This window comes from Erithacus rubecula, assembly GCF_903797595.1.
Source record: "Erithacus rubecula genome assembly, contig: SUPER_Z_unloc_4, whole genome shotgun sequence".
NCBI lineage: Eukaryota > Metazoa > Chordata > Aves > Passeriformes > Muscicapidae > Erithacus > Erithacus rubecula.
The window spans coordinates 435,617-454,240 of NW_027635670.1; the positions used below are offsets into that span (position 1 = coordinate 435,617).

The 18,624-nt window shown below is 39.8% G+C and overlaps 1 protein-coding gene across 3 annotated transcripts in view; it reads left to right on the forward strand.

Annotated features, from left to right (window-relative positions):
- The window catches only part of TRPM6 (transient receptor potential cation channel subfamily M member 6), an 80,894-nt gene that overhangs the window by 50,644 nt on the left and 11,626 nt on the right, over window positions 1-18,624 (forward strand). For all 3 annotated transcript variants that reach the window (XM_079331456.1, XM_079331457.1, XM_079331458.1), the window contains 7 exons: window positions 603-715; window positions 1,619-1,745; window positions 2,630-2,727; window positions 3,933-3,991; window positions 5,529-5,554; window positions 7,141-7,191; window positions 16,281-16,346. In XM_079331456.1, coding sequence (XP_079187582.1) covers window positions 603-715; window positions 1,619-1,745; window positions 2,630-2,727; window positions 3,933-3,991; window positions 5,529-5,554; window positions 7,141-7,191; window positions 16,281-16,346 — 540 coding nt within the window. The remainder of the gene's footprint in view (window positions 1-602; window positions 716-1,618; window positions 1,746-2,629; window positions 2,728-3,932; window positions 3,992-5,528; window positions 5,555-7,140; window positions 7,192-16,280; window positions 16,347-18,624) is intronic.

Consider the following 18,624-nt stretch of genomic DNA (forward strand, 5'->3'; position numbering starts at 1 on the left):
GGAGGATAGTATCACGGAGTCCAGAGTTACTCTTTCACTTCATTTGTGTGGGTCTGGCTGGTGGGAATATCTGAAATGTGCTTGGTAATCAAGCTGCAGCCTACCTGCATGTCAGCCACCCTGCCTGCCCCATCTCATGGATTCTCTGTGTCTGTGGCTACACAGCCAGGTGGCAGGAGGATTGTGCTCACTCTGGGAAAGTGTCTTGCTGAGCATGAAAAGACAGAGTTGTAGCCACCAATACATATTACAGGATCCCATAGAGATACATTAGCAGTATTAGAGATGGGTGCATGGAGAATGAAAAGGCTTACATTTCTGTAGTCAGTTTAAACACCTCCCTAAACACCATCAAGTCTGCTTACCAAGCACTAAAATACATTAGACCCCGGCTTTAATTATGAATAGCATGAGATGATGGATAACTTTAGTTGTTTTATGTCTGGTGATGGTGTACATTTTGCATGGAACTGCTTGAGTACTGAGTTTGGATGTCTTTGTCAGATTGGTTTAGACATCTGCCAGTCCTCAATCCTATCAGATTTTACCTTAGTAAATGGAAACTCTGTGACTTAAAGATGTTTTCTCACTCTTCCTTGCAGAATCTCTAGGATCCTTGGAGTTACACCACAGTGAGGCAACGAAAGCAAAACAGCAAAACAGAGACAGAAAATCTGGAAGAGGAAAGAGGAATCAAAAACCTCTTCAGGTGCCGGTATGAGCAGATTCAAGAGAATTGTGTATCTCAAAATTGTCTTTTTCATTCCTTAAGAGCAGTTGTGCAGCGTGGCTAATTGAAAATATATACATCTAAAATGCTGCACACAAACTTCAGTATCTCCTGTGTATGTCTAGCTTTGGTTTAATTTTACTATTTTTCTTTGAATGTGTGGGATTTCGGTTCTGAATTTGTTGACATCCAGGGACTTTGGTATACTGTTTTTGTGGTGATTCACAAGCATAAATCAGTCCCTACATTTTAGCTGTCAGGTGAACCTGTGGAGGCTTCATGTGATTTAGGATAGAGTGAAGCAGTGACCATATCCAGGGGGTATACAACCGTACTCAAGCAACACAAGCCCCATTATGTTGTCTCCTGCCTGCAAGAGTCCCATAGACTTTTCTCTGAATCCATCAAACATTTAGCACATTGCAGAAAATATATTTATTGTGTAAATGTATGGGGCAATTTTTGCAATTGTGGCTGTGTGTTTGTAAATAAAAATCTATTCCTAGAGCTATAAAGACATTTTTAGGGTCTTCATTATCTAGAAAGAATGATCACTGTTTAATGAATATTGAAGCCTGGTTTGTTTACATAAGATACCAGGTCAGCAAAGAATCTTGGACTTGAACTTTGAAATCTAGTATCTCTGAAGGTATTAGGTCTCAAAGTTCAAATACCTTCAGATAGTATGAGACCTTTCATTTGTAGTACTTGCTAGACAAAAGCTAGCATGTCTTCTGCAGTTTGTGACAAAACTGCAAAAATCTGTTTCTCAGTTGGGGGTGCATTCATTCATTGGCATTCCAGAGATGCTCTGAAAGGCCATGTCATATGTTGTGGAGATGTTAGCCTTCCTGTAAATTCAGTATTGTTCTCTCTGTGTCTTGGCAGGTGATTACAGTGGATGATTGTCCCCAGCACACTCAAGTGAACTCAGAGCCTGCAGAGATCAATGTCTGGGATGAGGAAGAGAAACACAGCAAGAATTGGCTCACTGTGTCTAATTTCAGTCAGCTAAGTATGTTACAAGTTGCAAACAGTGAATTTCAGAACAGCTTTTAAAAGAAGCAGTAAACAGAAATTAAAAATTCAAAGGGTTATCCACCATTTCCACCTCATGGCATAGTTTTTATAGAATTATAATTAGTTTTTCTTGGTTGTTTGATGCAACACTGAAGAGGTAAAAGAGTCATAGATTGGATGGAAAATCAGGTGAATATTTTTGGGACCACTGCCTGTCTTCCACTGGAGATAGCTGAGTACTAATCCTCAGGAGAAAGTAGGAGCCAAAGAGAATGGTGTCTTTGTCTCCTGTCCTGAAGTGTCTTCTAAGTGGCATCCTGGAAAATTGCAAAAAATAAAGTCATACTTTTTCAGGACATTTACCCTCACAGGCAGTGCTGTGATACTGTATTTGTTGGCAGATCCTCTGCCTGCATTATTCATTTCTCATTGCTCAGAAGCACATCCTCCAAAGGGAAGAAATGAATTCTATGTTGTCTTTTCTGGAGTGAAAAGGAATGACATTCTTACTCTTCATTTAGTAATTCTTCGTCTCTTTCATTCTTAGAAATTCTTTGCATTACTCATCCCATCTCTCAAGTTTGCTGTGATGTGGCTCCCTGGTTTCATCCTGTGAGCTGCTGGGAGAAGCACCAGACAGTGCTGTGGCTCAGCACCATGTGGTCTGAGGAGGGCTGTGCTCCAAAGTCTGCTGAAAAAAGTGGAAATAGTCTGTTTAACCCTATGAAATTCTGTCATTGTTTTTTTTATCCATAACACATTTGCTGGAACAATACTGGTATATAGGTGTTTATTTTATAACACTGCATAATTTAGTTTATAGTAATAGACCTGTTCATTTACCCTCTAGAGATAGCTCACAACTTTTCTTCTGACTAGGTTTGGAACGTCTCTATTACAAGCACCAGAAAATTAAAAATCCAGATGTTGGTAGACATACCATACCATTCTGTGATTACCTGAAGCATTCTCAAGAGGTAAGACCCAGGATCACACATCCAAGTCTGTAATTTTGGATGAGCCCACAGTTGCTCTACAGTCATCACTGGATTTCCAATACAGTTTCTTTGTCATGACATATCTCTTTGAGCCATGAAAAACTTTGTTGTCTGCTGGCACAGTGTATGTGTGGAAGCAAATTAATTATTTAACAGCTGCTAACGCTCTACTAAGTTTATTGAAATAGGACATTAAATTATTGAATCTTAGAGTGGTTCTGAATATGAGTACAAACTTAGTGAATAAAACACTCATGGCATACCAGTGGTTCAGAAACCCCTCTTGATAGTACCAGGGAGCAAAGCAAGGGGGTGTGTAGGAAGCTTTTGTTAAAAACATTTCAATCTTCAAAGCCAACTACAAGTTCAAAATAGGAGAGAAATTTAAAAGAAAATTAAAATTGACTTAAAATTCAGAAATTAAAAGTTGAATTTTAGTTGATTGATCTTTGAACTTAGTGGTCCTTTTCATTTTAATTATTTTTATTTTTATTTTTATTTTTATTTTTATTTTTATTTTTATTTTTATTTTTATTTTTATTTTTTATTATTTTTAATTTTTAATTTAATTTAATTTTTTAAAGTGTGTGTGTGTGTGTGTGTGTGTTTTGAGGGTTGAAATTGGTTTTCAGAAGAAAAATTCCATTTCTTGCTACCACATTAGGAGGACCTGGATGGCCCATTCTTATCTCATAGGCTTGAAGTTTAAAAGATTATTTGAGTATTTCTTTCTTATATAATACCTGGAAAATATGTGATCTAAATATCCCTGGAAAGATGTTCAGTGTGTCACATTCTTCTGTTCCAGGGCTTTTGAGTGAATTTATTTTCAACAACAGTAAGGGTTATACCTACACTGGAATTTTTCAACATGAAGAAAGTTCTCTAATACTGTGCTTATTAGAAGACATTTAACATGCTTTGTGAGTGCATTGAGATACATGTGGTGGCCTGAGTATTTAATTCAAATGTCTGGAGACAACATGAAAAGCAGAAATGTGAGCAAATTAGTTCCATTTTAGTGTAGATATGGCAGTGATTCACCTGCCTGTCAGGGTCATTATTCATGTTAACAATAATCATATTAAAAAACTGTTCTCAAGGCTGTAGCTTCTTGAGCTGTGCAATGTGTATATGATAAAGATGTGTATATTTTACCAGTAAAAGTACCTCTCTTTTTTTAGGATTTCAGTAATAACATATTTGGAAACACCAAGAAAAGTAACCTGAACAGGAACTCCTCGTATGTATTGTTAGTATGTTAAGATACTCATCACAGGTTTTCAGAAAGAGATGCCTGTAGGGTCTGCAGCTTTCCATTTTAGTTCTGCAATATACTTAGGATAACAAATACCTGAGAAATGGAGAGTTAACACCAGTTTGTTGAAGTTTCTTAAGGAAATCTTGGTAATGGAGATAAAGGAGATCCTTTTAAACAAAACGTGATTTTAGTTGGAATAAACTTCCTTTCTAATTCTAACAATAATTGAATTTTCTAATTCAGCCACTAAGATGAGAGCTGGACTTCATGATTTACAAGGTCTTTTCCAACCTTAATAATTCTATGATTCTGTGATGATTCTGTGACCATAGCATCCTTAATTAGCCATTTTTCCAATCTAGTCTGCATTAAAAGTTGCATTTGCTTTTACTGTACAATTGCATATTTTATTTTTTAATAATTGCATCTCCTGAAAACTTCTGTTACTGACTGATTCATCTCTCTTGTACATTTGCTAGATATTTAGCTCAGTTTTCTCAATGCATTTTGAGAAGTTATTAAGCTTTGATTACATTTAGTGACAGTATACTGGTTTCAAAAGTGGTTTCCATTTTCTTGTGAGGTTTTTAATTTTTTCCAGATTGATTAATCATTACCATAATATTAGTAGTACTTTTGCTACATGCAGAGCTGTCTTTATGTTCCTTTTACTTTTGTCTCCTGTTTTCACTGTTTTCATCAACTTCTTCTGGATATCTCTCTCTCTCTTTTTTTTCTTTTTTTTTTTTTTCAGCACTGTACAGGTAATAAGTAGAAGATACTAAAGAAGTCTCACATTACATGTGATTTCACCATGAGGAGAGGAAGGAAATAGTGTTTTTGGGGTTTTGTGCATAATGTAGGGGGTGGAGTTGAGTGTTCTGCAGCTGTGTGTTTGGGGTTTTTAGGATTTTTTTCTTTTATTACATTCCATCATTTATAGGCAGTAGGCAAACTGCATGCTTACCAGCAGGGTGTAGGGGCTGTTGAGTGTCCAGAATCTGTCACTTAGTCTGTTTTCTTCAGTGGGGTATCTCTGGTCTATGAGGTGAGCCATACTTTCTCTGTTCTGTAACAAAGACTGCTTTAATGTGGCAGTCTTTTTGCAACCAGACTCGTTAATCCAAAGAATCACCAATTTAAAAAGCATGTTTTTGTGCAAGCAGTGGTAATTACCCAAGTAACTGTTAATACATCTCAGCATTGACTCAAAAATGAACAGCTGTGTATGTGATTGAGAGCTCTGTAACTGATACTGTTATTGCAGTGTAAAAATATGTGAATAGCAGTGCAGACTCAAGAGCAGCTCAACATAAAGCAGAGAAAGAAAAATTTAGAAAAATGTGTCAGTTTTTTAGTACCTGTAGATTGCTGATGGTTGTTTTGAACAAATTTCACTGAGGTTTATTTTGCTTTATGATTGCTGGGTCACATCTCTTTACATGTGATCCGTGTGTACCAGTGTTAGCTTAATGACAGAAATGTTGGATTAAAATGTGAAATATTTGCTTTTAAACAGATTGAGAACTCCAGAGGAAACTGACAGTAAGTTTTTCATTGCTTGTCACTCATTTTAATTCCCATCGGCAATTCTCATGCTGACAATTCTGAAGTAGAAAATCCAAAAAGAAGTTAATTTACTGTAGTGGAGGATTATAGTAGAGATATTGTCTCATGTGTTAGTAACTAATTTGCACTTTAAAGTGAAAGATTTTTTAATGAGAAACATGTTTTTCTCATAACAACTGCATAATCTTAAAAGAGAAGAACTATTTTTTACTCTAGTCTGCCCAGTAATGTTGTCTTTCCAGCAGAAAGAAACTCTTTAATATCTCTCTTTGTGTTATTTACCTGGAATTCTGAAATATGTGAATGACTAAAATTATTACAAAGTGTCAAATGAAGAAATTCAAGGTTTTAGTGAGGAATCACTTTGCTCCTCAAAAGCAGAGTGCTTTTAAGCATTGTGTCTTAGTCCATCTAAGTTTTCCTTGCATGAGTCCTAGCTGTAAGAGCCTGAGCAGCTGGGCACCTATCTTTTTTGAGATTAGCTGTGGTGCAGGAATGAGTTGCTCCTAGTCTTATCTCCAAGTGCTGCTCTTTTCAGATCCATTTCTGCACAAAACACCGCAGTGCTGAAGAATTCTGCTGCAAGGAGAGTGAGCAGTAAGGCTGCTTTCTAGAGCACACCATTCTTTTGATTAAAATCCAGTTTTGCCATTCTCAAAAGGCCCCTTTTAATGTATTGGTTTTGTGCAACATACGAAATGCTGCAAAAGTAGATGGGTCCAGCAGGAAAATAATCACAAGCAATTTTGAATCACTAAGAGGAGTTAAAATTGCTGATCCTTCCCCCAATATCCATAGATGTTTTAATGTAAGATCTCTTTCACTAGATAAGGGACTAAAAGCAAATAGAATACATGAATAAGAAAAGTTAAAAAATTTTGGTGAAAAATGTTTTGATTATGTAATTTTTTGAAAATTAATAGCAGTACAATATATGTATACATTGAAATCCAGCATTTTGAAGGATGGTTTTCCAAGAGAATGAAATTATTTCATCTGGTTAATGAAAATGTGTTCATTATTCTTTGTTGTATTAAAAAGGCCTTTTTATAAGGCAAAGATTTTTGGACCAAATTTGATCCGTCTGAGGCTATTGAATATGTAACCACCAAAAAATTTTATCTGCTTGTATTTTAACAGCACTTTGGGCACTCTGGGTTAATGGGAAAGTTTTAGCATAACTTTGGTGCAGCTGTACAGTTAATGGAACACTTCATGGCTGAGGATGGAGTTGGAAAACTCATATCTTTGGGAGGCCATGAAGCATGGTTGACAGTAAAGGGCTTTAGATATCCCAGGGGACTAGCTGGCTTAATATGTCCTTGAGGTTAATATCTCATTTTCCTTACCTTTTCCTTGAGTAAATAAGTCATGGCTATATTATTCTGATGGCTGAAATTTGCAAACATACAGTACATGATTGTGTAGTTAAAGCTCAGTACTGAGCCAGCGGTTCTGATTAATCTGTTTTGTGACAAACTCTGAAATGTAAGGGATTAAAAAATCACAATTTTGTGTCTACTAAGATAATTAATACAACAATCCTTTAAACATTATTTCAGATATCTTCTCCTGCTTGAAAACATCTCAAGATCTACACCTTCACTACTCAGGTAAGAAGGTGGCACAAGAATGACCGCTGAATTTAAGAAATTAAAAAGAACATTAATTCTCCCTTTGTCATCTGCTGTGATTTTCATTTTGAGGACTTGCACAATTCTCACTGCTAGAAAGGTCTGTGCTAATTCATGTCTAACCCTTCAATGAAAGAATTATTGATTTTTTTCCCCTGTTGATAATTGCTTCATTCTCAGTATTTATGGCAATTCCAGAGCAGAGTGTAGATAAGCACTTTCAAAATATCAGTGGAAATCATGAATACAGGTCAGATTCCTGAGGGGGCAGAAGAGGCACTCATTTGTTTATAGCTGTCAGTCACCTCGTGCCTCCCAAACCCTCCTTTGTAGTTTCTGCAATTCTTTTCTTCAGTTAATTAGTCCTCTACTACTTCATTTGTGTTTGTATATCTATGAACTCCTGAAAATCTGGCAGGGAATAAATCCTTTGACTGCTAATTGCCTGCAGTCCTGCCTCTCCCTGAGCTGAGAGTGCACAGATTTTCCCACAAGGCTGGGATGTGAAAATTCCAGGAGGAGAGGAGAGCAGGAATTGCCAGTAGATGTCACCATTGCCCACAGGACTTGGCTTCTGCTACTGGCAGGGCTGGAACAAACCAGAACGATCAGCAGCCTTCTTAAATTCAAAATCTACACAGTTTTCACTGGGATTAAGACCTCCTTTCTTATGACTTGACAAATGTCTTCAGAGGTTTTCAGTGTACATTTTCTTTCCTCAGGATAGAATTTAGCCAGCTATGCCCAAAAAAATCCTACACTAGAATTCTGTACCATATATTGCTTTTGTGCTATTCTTGCTATCCCTTTGAGCAAGCAGATATAGTCCTGCCTCTCTGGAGACTCAAAAGAACTAGATCTTTGTCCCAAGTTTGGCAGCAGCTGCAAGTGCATGTTACATGGCTACTCAAAGTTCTAGAGCAACTGCTGGCAGGGTCTAGCAGATGGTACAGATTTTAGCAGCCCCTCTATTCACACCCTTCTTCCTACTATGCACTGATTTGATGATCAGATGATGATCTTAGTCAGCACCAAAGGAAGACCTTGTTTTTCAGTCCATGCTCCAGTACTGTTCAGAGATTGTAACCAGCTCCTGGTGAATTTGGTGTCTGTGAACAGCCTTGAACTGGAATGTGAAGTGCAGTGAGGGCCTCAGTTTATGGGGTGGATGTGTCATGGGTGCCCTTTAGTCTGCCCTTCTGGACTCAATAATCGCCAATTAAATTTTGCTCAAAGAAATAATCTTAAAAGATGGATAGGTGTTGTGCTAACACTGTAATTCCATAAGCTCCGGGGTTTATTTCCATGGCTTTTTGGTTACTCTGCAGAAAAACACAGCTCTGCTGTGGTTGACTCTCTGCTTTGGACAATGGTTTTGCCTTCATCTATCAAAAAGGGAAATTAGACAGTCAGAACTGTAGCATCCAAGTGCCTCCTAGTTCTAGGAGTGCCTTACTTTACACCCCTCTCCACCTTTGTGATAACTCAGAAATTGTGAAAACAAATCCATAAATATTTAGTTGACTCTTTGAAGGTTTGAAGGTGTTTGCATGAGAAATAAGCTGCAAGTTAGGGAGATATAATAATGTTACAGATGTTTTTTGGCAAGAAGTCTGAATGAAGAAACAGTACTCTGTGAGGGGGGGTTTGGATTTTCCTGTCATACCTTGTTAAATCTGACAGGACAGACAATGGAGGCAGCTGGGCTCAGGGCATCTCACCAGCACAGTGTGAGTGTTGCTGCACTGGAGTCGGCAGGAGCAGGATAAAGAAGCAGCCCTTTGTAAAAGGAGGAGGATGAGGAGATAGCAGAAGTCCTTCTAGGCAGGGTGCAAGGGCCTGTCCCAGAGAGCCTGTTTGTAAAGAGGGAATTCATGAACAGAGTGAAATGGGTTGGTATTCTGGTTCCAGCCAGGAGGGGACATGGCTATGACTTGGAGGTTATTCTGTACCAATTCTCATAATTTTCCCATGGTGGAGAAGGGGGTCCTTTCCATGTTGGGGGAGCAGAGGTTTGCTCGTTGCTGGTTTCTTTGTAGTGAGTATTCACATGTGAATTGTTTGCCTCTCTTGTGCCCTCTGGTATTAATGCTGCTGCTGTTACTTTCATTTTCCTATTTCATTGCTGTTTCCAGTAAATTTTTCTTACCTAAACCCGTGGTCTTTAACTGTTGTGTCTCCAATCCTCTCCATTCTTCAACTGGGAGGAGTGGGAGAGGGGGAGTGAACAAGCAGAGCTGGGTCTGGAATGTTTCAGTGGGAGCACTGAACTGAAGAACACCATTCCTAAACCATAACAACTTTATTTGGTGTTCCACATGAAACCTGAAGAGCTGAGATAACACCAGATCTGGTAAAGGTAGGTGGTAAACAAGTATTTGTTCTGTTAGATATGTTGCAATATTGTTAACTAACTGTATATTTCAGTACAGGCACTATGTGCCTTGAGATTCTCCTTTGCAGAGCAGGCAGAGGGGTCAGGATTGCTTTGTTGCTGAGCATGAGCATTTGTTGTGTGATATCAACTTATGAAATGATAACCTCAAGTGCAATGAGGGTCATTTGTGATGAGTGTTCACTGTTGGTCTTCTACCCTTACTTCAGGCACTGCCTTTGGGAAACCATTAACTATGTCCTGGGCTGTATCAGGCACAGCATTTCCAGCTGATCAAGGGACATGATTGCCTTGCACTGGTCTCACCTTAAGTACTGTGTGCAGTCTGGGCACCACCCCATAAAGTAGACATTAAACTGTTACAGGGCATCCAAAAGAGGGCCATGAGGTCTGGAGTGGAAGCCCTGTCAGGAGCTGCTGAGGTCCCTTGGTCTGTTCAGCCTGGAGAAGAGGAGACTGAGGGGGGAGACCTCACCTCACAAGGGGAAGCAGGGGGCAGGTACTGATTGACTCACTCTTGTGACGAGTGACAGGATTAGAGGAAATGGTGTGAAGCTGAATCAGAGGTTAGTTAGTAAGGTTTGGATTAGATCTCTGGAAAAGGGTTTTCATCTGAGGAGTGTTTGGGCACTGGAACAGGCTCCCTAGGGAAGTCAGCACCAAGCCTGACAGAGCTCACACAGCTTTGGGCACCACTCTTAGGCACACACTCAGGCACAAGACCAGGAGCTGATCTTGATTATCCTTATGGATCTTCCTCCTGATGGGTCCCTCAGCATATTCTGTAATTCTGTGTTTCTGTAATGATTGTACCCAGACTGTGAGCAGAACAGGGAAGGATTACTTTCCCCAGATTTTGAGTCATTTTTTCCTCATTGAGGCCTGTTACAGCTTTGGAGTATTTTGAATTCCCTTTGGAATTGTTCTTTGGATATTAGGAAAAGCATGCTTTTGTTGCTAAGTCTGCTGAGTCTCTTAACTGCAGTCTTACACTGTGATTAGAAAAAGGGATTCTTAGGAGGGTCTTTCAGAGATCTACCCTGAGGGTGGATAGTCATGATTGGCCTTGTAATATGGGAGAAAATGGGCCAGCTTTTGAAGGATTATTCTGCTCCAATGGCTTGGAAGTTCACCCCTGAACAAATACAGGACCCTGGTAAAGTGGCAGAATATTTGAAAGAAAAATGGTGTGGCAGCTCCAGAGAAATGCAAAGTTCTGCAGTGCGAGGGGCCCTGGTTACTGTTTATCAGACACTACTCACAATACTACTGAGCACCCTCAGAGAGAAGAGGAGGAAGAAAGCAAAGATGCACTGTGGCCACTCAAACTACAGCTGAACCACAGGAACAACTCGTGCTGGTATCAGTTGCTCCTATACAGAAGAAGAAACTCAAGCCCAAACTAGTTTGCATACTGAAGAGGAAGCAGGGCCCTCAGAATGGGAAGCAGGACGAGAGAAAATCACCCACTAGGTGAGCAGCAAGGTATGTGAAAATTTTTCAGCCACCAGTCAAGAGAGTCTCTGCTGATCTGGCAGTTCTGATGTTGGGATATCATAGCCCATGATATGGAACTATATGGTAGTATAACCAAGCAACTGGGATCCCTGTCCCAGGATCTGGAAATTGAAAAATGAATTGAGAATAGAACAGAAACTCTCAGAGGCGACTCCTGTTAAGTATGAAGGAATGGTGACTACCCAGCTCCAGCAAGAAGGTCATCTTTTTTGCTTCCCTACCAGCCTGTACCTTGGCTGTAGAAAGGTCTCTCTGCAGGGCCTCCCTGCTTTTAAGGGAGTCAACAGCTCCTTCCAGTTTTGTAGTATCTGTGAACTTGCTTGGTTCATAGATCACATCAAGCAAGCTGAAGAGGAGACTTTCCATGCCTTACCAGTGTGGACTAGAATCTCTGCTACTGCCAGCAAGTAGCCCTCTGCTCAAGACAGCATATACACTATGAGGTAACCTGGGTTAGGTGTTTTTTTGTGAGTGTGACTGTGGAGAGGGCATGAGGTGGTTGGATGGAAAAGCCACCTCTGCCCTAGCAGCAGAGGTATGTGAGTTGAGAGGAGGAATGAGCACTAAATGTTACTCTGATTTCCAGTGAGCAAGTCCTCAGAGAGAATAGGAGGGCTGGTGTTATTTCCAACCCTCTCAAAGGGACCTTCAGCTCATATTTACAGGATGTGAACAGTGACTACTCTGACCAGAATTAGAGGGGTCCTTCCTCCAGCCAGGTGGAGGAAAGACACAATCAGATCTATTGGACTGTGTGGTTCCAGTAGCTTGGCACATCAGACCCATAAGAACCTAAGCCTTTAGTTGACACAGGTGCACAGTGTACCCTGATGCTGTCAAGGTATGTAGGGGCAGAATCCATCTCTATTTCTGAGGTGATAGGGGAAACTGACCCTGACTGGGAATGAATGGCAGAAACACCCCATTGTGACTGGCCCAGAGGCCCTGTGCTTCCTTGGCAGAGGTTACCTCAGTTACCATCAATATTGCAAATGTGTTTTTCTCTATTCTTTTGGCAGCAGAGTGCAGGCCACAGTTTTCTTTCATTTGGAGGGATGTCCAGTACACCTGGAACCAGCTGCCAGGAGGTGGAAACACGAGCCTCAGTATTTGTGTAGAACTGATTCAGATTGCTCTGGAAAAGGGAGAGGCTACAGAACATCTGCAATACATTAATGATATCAACTTGTGAGACAACACAGCAGACAAAGCTTTTAAGAAAGGGTAGAAGATAATCCAAATTGTCCTGAAGGCCAGTCCTGCCATAAAGCAAAGTAAGGCTTAGAGACCTGCCCAGGAAATTTAGTTTTCGAAAGTAAAATGACAGATGGACATTGTCTGATTCCAATGGACATGGTCAACAAAATTGCAGCTATGTCCCCACCAACCAGCAACAAGGACACACAGGCTGTCCTACTCACTTTGAGATTTTGGAGAATGCATAGACCACAGTCAGATTGTGAGTTGTCTCTCTTGTCACTCAGAAAATAATGATTTTTAGTGTGATCCTGCCAAACAACAAGCTTTTGAATGAATGAGACAGGAGATTAATTTGTAGCAGTAACCCCTGGGTCAGTTAGGACTGGACAAGATGTGAAAACGGTGGTCTACACTGCAGATGTGGAGAATGGTCCTTCCTGGAGGCTCTGACAAAATGAACCCATGGAGACTTGAGGATGATCCCTGTGGTTCTGGAGTCAGGAATACAAAGGAGTCAAAGCTGCTACACCCCAACTGGAAAAGATCCTGGGAGCTTATGAAAGGGTTTGAGCTGCTTCAGGAGAGTTTGGCACCAAAGCACAGCTCCTCCTGGCACCCTGACTGCCAGTGCTGGGCAGGATGTGCAAAGGGAAAGTCCCTGCCACACATCATGCCACTGATAGTACATGGAGTAAGCAGATTTCTCTGATCACACAACAAGCTTCAATAGGATAATCCAAATCACCATGGGATCTTGGAATTTATCACAAACTGGCTCAAAGGTGAAAATTCTGGAATATCATTGGAAGAAGAGGAGGGAAAGGTGACTTGTGCTGAGGAGGTCCCACCATATAATCAGTTACCAGAAATTAAAAGTGATATGGTTTCTTCACTGATGCTTCCTGCTGTATTGGAGGGACACATTGAAAGATGCTGTATTCGCAAGTTGCATATGGCAAATTGCAGAAGCTATGGAGGGACAAGGAGCACCAAGTGAGGTTGCAGAGCTGAAAGCCATCCAGCTGGCTTTAGATACCACTGAATGAGAGAAATGGCCAGTGCTATACCTCTACACTGACTTGTGGATGACAGTAAATGCACTGTGGGGGTGGCTGGGCCAACGAAAAAGGACCAAAAGGCAGGACAACCCATCTGGGCTGCTGAAGTGTGGAAAGACATCATTGTCTATGTAGAGAATCTGGCTGTAAAAGCACATCATGTAGATCCACACACCAGGAGTTGGGCTGCTGAAGAACATCACAACAATGGACTGGCAGATTGGGCTGCCAAGATTAAAATGTCTTGGGTGAACCTGGACTGGTAGCATAAGAGTGAATTATTTCTGGCTCATTGGCTCCCTGACACCTCAGGTCATCAGGGAAGAGAGAAAACATACAGATGAGCTCGTGATAGAAGGGTGGACATGGACACTATTAACCATGGACACTACTTATAACTGTGAAATGTGAAATGAAAAGAGGGTAAAGCCTCTGTGGTATGGGGGATGATGGTTAAAATATAAATATGGGGATACCTGGCATATTGATTGTATTGCTAATGTGCCAAGGCAAGCTCAATACATGTACAATTAAAAAGAATACTGGATGGCTGGAGATGTGCCCTGTGCCTCATACCACTACCCAGAATGTTGTCTTGGGCTTTTGAAAAGCAAGTGCTGTGGTGACATGGAACCCCAGAAAGAGGTCAGTCAGACAACAGGACCCATTTCAAAAATAACTTGATAGAACCCTGGGTTAGAGAGCACAGTATTGAAGTGGATATAATTTTCCCTGTCATGCATCAGCCTCCAGGTATGTTGAACAATAAAATGGATTCCTAAGAACCACATTGGTGGGACCTTCAAATACTGGGATTCACATTTAGCAAAAACCACCTAGTTAGTTAACACTAGAGGCTCTACCAATCAAGCTCAATCAAAACTCCTACATACTGTAGAAGGGGATAAAGCCCCTGTGCTGCATATGAGGAATATGTTCAGGAGGTCAGTTTGGATTAGTCCTGTCTCAAGCAAAGGAAACCCACCCAACAGGATTGTTTTTGCTCAATGACCTGATTGGTCTTGTAGAGTAATGCAGATGGATGAGGAAGCACAATGTGTACCTGAGGGGGATTTGATTTTTGAGTGAGAACAGTCTGTAATATGCAATGTGTGTGCATTGTTGGTTATTGAATGACCTTGCCAGTGTGTGCCATAACTACTGTGGTCAGTGGGTATGGGCTGCTCCAGATACACCAGTCATGAGTTTGTGATGCAACTTGCAACCCCCAGACAGCACACCAGCCCTCCTGTCCTGGAAGACATCTAGGACAGACAGAACTCACAGTCATGGACTCACTGAACTTGACAGATGTCTTGGAGGGATGGCCATTGATTATGGAAAAGATGCATGTGCTTGTGTACATCTACATCTGTATCTATGTGTGCAGTTGGAAGGTGTATGACTTGGTCATGAAGGACATAGTGCAGAAGAAGGGTGCATCTGACTTTTTGGCAAGTGCCTGGAGTTCTGTGAAATCCTACTATTTGTCTCAGTTAGGGAGAAGATGTAAGTAACATAGATTAGCTAATCTGTGTTAAATTCTCTTGAAAAATTTTGGCAACTTTTGGTTATCCCTAGTGCTTTCTGACTTTTTGCTAACCATCATTATGCATGTGACAATAGAACAGAAATATTTTCTACAGTGCCAGTCTGCCACAACTCTGCAATTCTCCACTGACCAAAATTGTTTCATTATTTGTTCCCCAAGAGGGTAGGAGGCTTCCTTCTCCAGTCTGCTTTTGAAGAGCATTGAATCAACCAAATGTAATTTGCCCTGGTTGAAAATGGAGTGCAGACGTAATTTCTTGGCTTCTGGGTACCAAGGTTTGTCTTATTAAAGCAGCTTGTTTCCTGCATTTCCTTCAGATTGTTTTGGGGTTTGGTTTGGTTTTTTGGTTAGTTGGTTGGTTTCCAAGAATTGGTTTCTTTGTCACCAGTTAGCTCTCTCTCATCTCCACTGAAAACTGTCTCTTTTACAATGCATATCTCCAGAGTCTTGCAGATGTTTGCATCTAACCTGCCCCTAAATGGCCAAATAGTACACCTCAGGCATGAGGCAGTTGTTGTGTTTGGGTTTTTGAAGGATGTTCAGTTTCTTAAAAGAGGAAATGTGCAGAATTTATCTCCATTTCCTAGGGTATATTAACTTGTGAAATGTTTAAAGGAGAACTGGGCTGTCAGCTGTCACTACAAATCACACTGAAGATAATCCTGTAGAAGAGACTGAGCCTGTTGAAGCCTGTGTGAGAGTAATGATTGATTTTGGCATCTGGGTTATTATTCCAAATGCAAAAATTTAATGCTGAGTTTCTGGTATCTTTCAGTCCTGTTTCTGGCTAGGACAGGGTTAATTGTTTGCAGAAGCCAACCAGGGGCTTGCCTAGGCACCAGGAACTGTTCTCCATGGAGTCGGGTCATTACCGAGACTTGGGGGAAGAGAATTTCTTTTGGGAGGAGGGCTCCCTTTTGGATCAAGGTAGTGTGGTCCTGTCTGTTGTCAGGTGTTTTTCTGTGTGAAGCATGCATTTTTTTTTGTCATTAGGTTGTTGTTACTCTTAATTTCCTTATCTCGTTGATGTTTCCAGGTTCTTATCTCGACCCATGATCTTTACTTTTTGTGTCTTCAGTTCTCCTCTCCAGCCCCAAGAGTGGGAAGGACAGGGGGAGGAGGACTGAGTGAACACTGCATGGTTTGACAAGGTTCAGAAGGAATGTTAAATTCGGGAATAGAATTCCTGAAACACAGCAGTGTGCAAAGGGGATTTGCTGTCTGAAGATCAGATGTGACATAGTGCTGCCTCCTCCTTGGCTTTGTACTACAGTAAAGTGCAATGTTTCTGAAACTTAGCCAGCTGGCTTATTCAACCTAGCAGTGAAATCTCTGTTCTTTGCAGCTGTCGAAAGAAACAACTTAATGAGACTTGCTCAGACCATACCATTTACACCAGTCCAGCTCTTTGGTGAGTATCAGCTTCTTCTTTATATGTTTTGCTTTATAAATACTTTGTGGATTATCTTTTAAAAACTGTGTTTGAGATATTGTTTTGGATTTATATCAACAATTCTTATCTTTTGAAAGAGACAAAACAAAATACAATTGTAGTCATGCAGTAGTTTAGGGACTTTTGGAGGTCACCTTGTCCAACTCCTTCCATGGTCAATTCAGATCAGATTGCTGAGGCAGTGTCGAATTGCATTTTGATTATGTCTATAGATGGAGACTCCTCATTTTCACAGGGCAACTTCTTCCAGTGTTTGATTGACCTAACCATTAACATAGTGCTTTTCCCTGTATTTGTTTGGGTTTCCCTTGCTGTAGCTTGTATCTGTTAGTATTTATGTGATTGCTGTCAACTCAGAGATGAGTCTAACTCCATCTTTTAAATATCTATCCTTAGGACAGCTGAAGACAGCAGGACATTTCCCTTAACCTTGATAACTTCATTCTTTCTGTTTCTCTTTCACACACAGACACATATATGAATCTATGTATAGGATATGCCATCAAGAAAAAAAAAAACCACAAAAAACAGGTAGTGATTTAAAGAACACTATTCCTTTATCTGGCACAGAAATAGAGCATAATCCATACATTTTGGGGAAGAGTTCTGAAAATAGTGTGCGGTATTGGCTTACAGCAACAGTAGCTCTGCCTCAAGACTCTTGATACCCAGGTGCTGCCTTCTCAATGGGTAGCATATCTTGTCTCACAGCAATGAATTGCTGATGCTTGCAGCATCATAGGATTTCTTGTGACCTGATTGATGTAGATAATTAATATAGCTATGGCTATACTGAGCATTCTAATCTCTGAAGCTCCTAGGAGACACCTCTTTAGTATTAAACTGTCAAAGGTAATAAAATGAAGATTTAATGTAAGATTTATAACTGTGTCTAGTTATACTATCTTTATTCAAATGTCTGTCTTTTATGTAAGGTACTGAGTTTTCTAATTGCTTTATTTTAAGTTAAAATGTGCTCAAATTGCTGGATTCAACAGCATCTGCATTTGTGCTAATTGGTGAAAGGCAAGCTCAAGATTGGGGAGGAAATCTAATAGTCTGAATCCAGTTTGTGATTACTTAGAATGTTCATTGCCATCTTGGCAATTTAGTTACCTCATTACACTTGCCAGAGCAAGCCTGATTCTTATTAATTACTGTTACAAATAGTGTGAGTTGTAGGAAGGAAAACCAGATTTAAAAAAAAAAAATCAGTCCACTTTGCTGTTAGGTTACAACAGAGTGCAACTGAGTTAAAGCTCACTCATTTCTGCTTGCAGAAAAAAATGTTACTAGCAGGAGCAGAACATCTTAAACATTTCATCATTGCAAATAACAGTGTAATTTCTAGAAAAAAATGAAAATATCAGCTTAAAATACTAAAACTGTAAGTTTCTGGATAATTTGCTTTAGCTTGTTCTCCTGGAAATGTCCATGATGTGGCTCATCATATCATGATCAAATCACCTCTTTTGAAACAACTCAGCTCTCTATAGCAAAAGGTGGCATTCTCAACTGCAGCCAATATTGTATCAACTATAAAATTAAATCCATTTAATCTTTAGTACTTGATAACTTTTGGCCTTGCTGTCATGATTTTTTCCCCTAGATTTATTTTTGACTATTATTTTAAACTATTATTTTAACTGGTTTTAGATAAAGATTTGAATTCAGATGCTTGGCTCCTGCAGGTTTGTTTGGGTGTTCATTGTTTTTTGGAATTTACTTTGTGAAACAAAATTAAAAGGAAAATGCAGGGAATGTTCCACAGATTATGTTTAATTTAAGTCTTATTAAAAATTCCTCTTCCATATAAGTGCAAAAAGAGAGGGAATTACACACAGGATACTTAGAGTTCATACAATGGAGATAAAAATGGTGACTTTTAAAAAATACGTTCTTTTAAATGACTGCTATAGACTAGAGTATCAGTGAGCTTTGTTTGTGTAGAAGAATTCAAAGAATTCAAAACCAGGAGGTTTTGAATCTATGTTTGGAGGTTTAATACAAGTTCTTTGTACCACCTATTTTCATAGTAGAAGAATGAACATACTGAATACTGTAAGTTTAGGCTGGGGAAGTTTTCAGATAGATTAATAGTTATGATGAAAAGGCTCTCTTTTTGAAAAGTACGGCTTAGAAAGGTGTATAGGAAGCTATGTTATTTATAGAAGCCAAATGAAAACACTGTTCTCTCCTGTTTCTGCAAAATTACTTTTGCTAACAAAACTTCTTT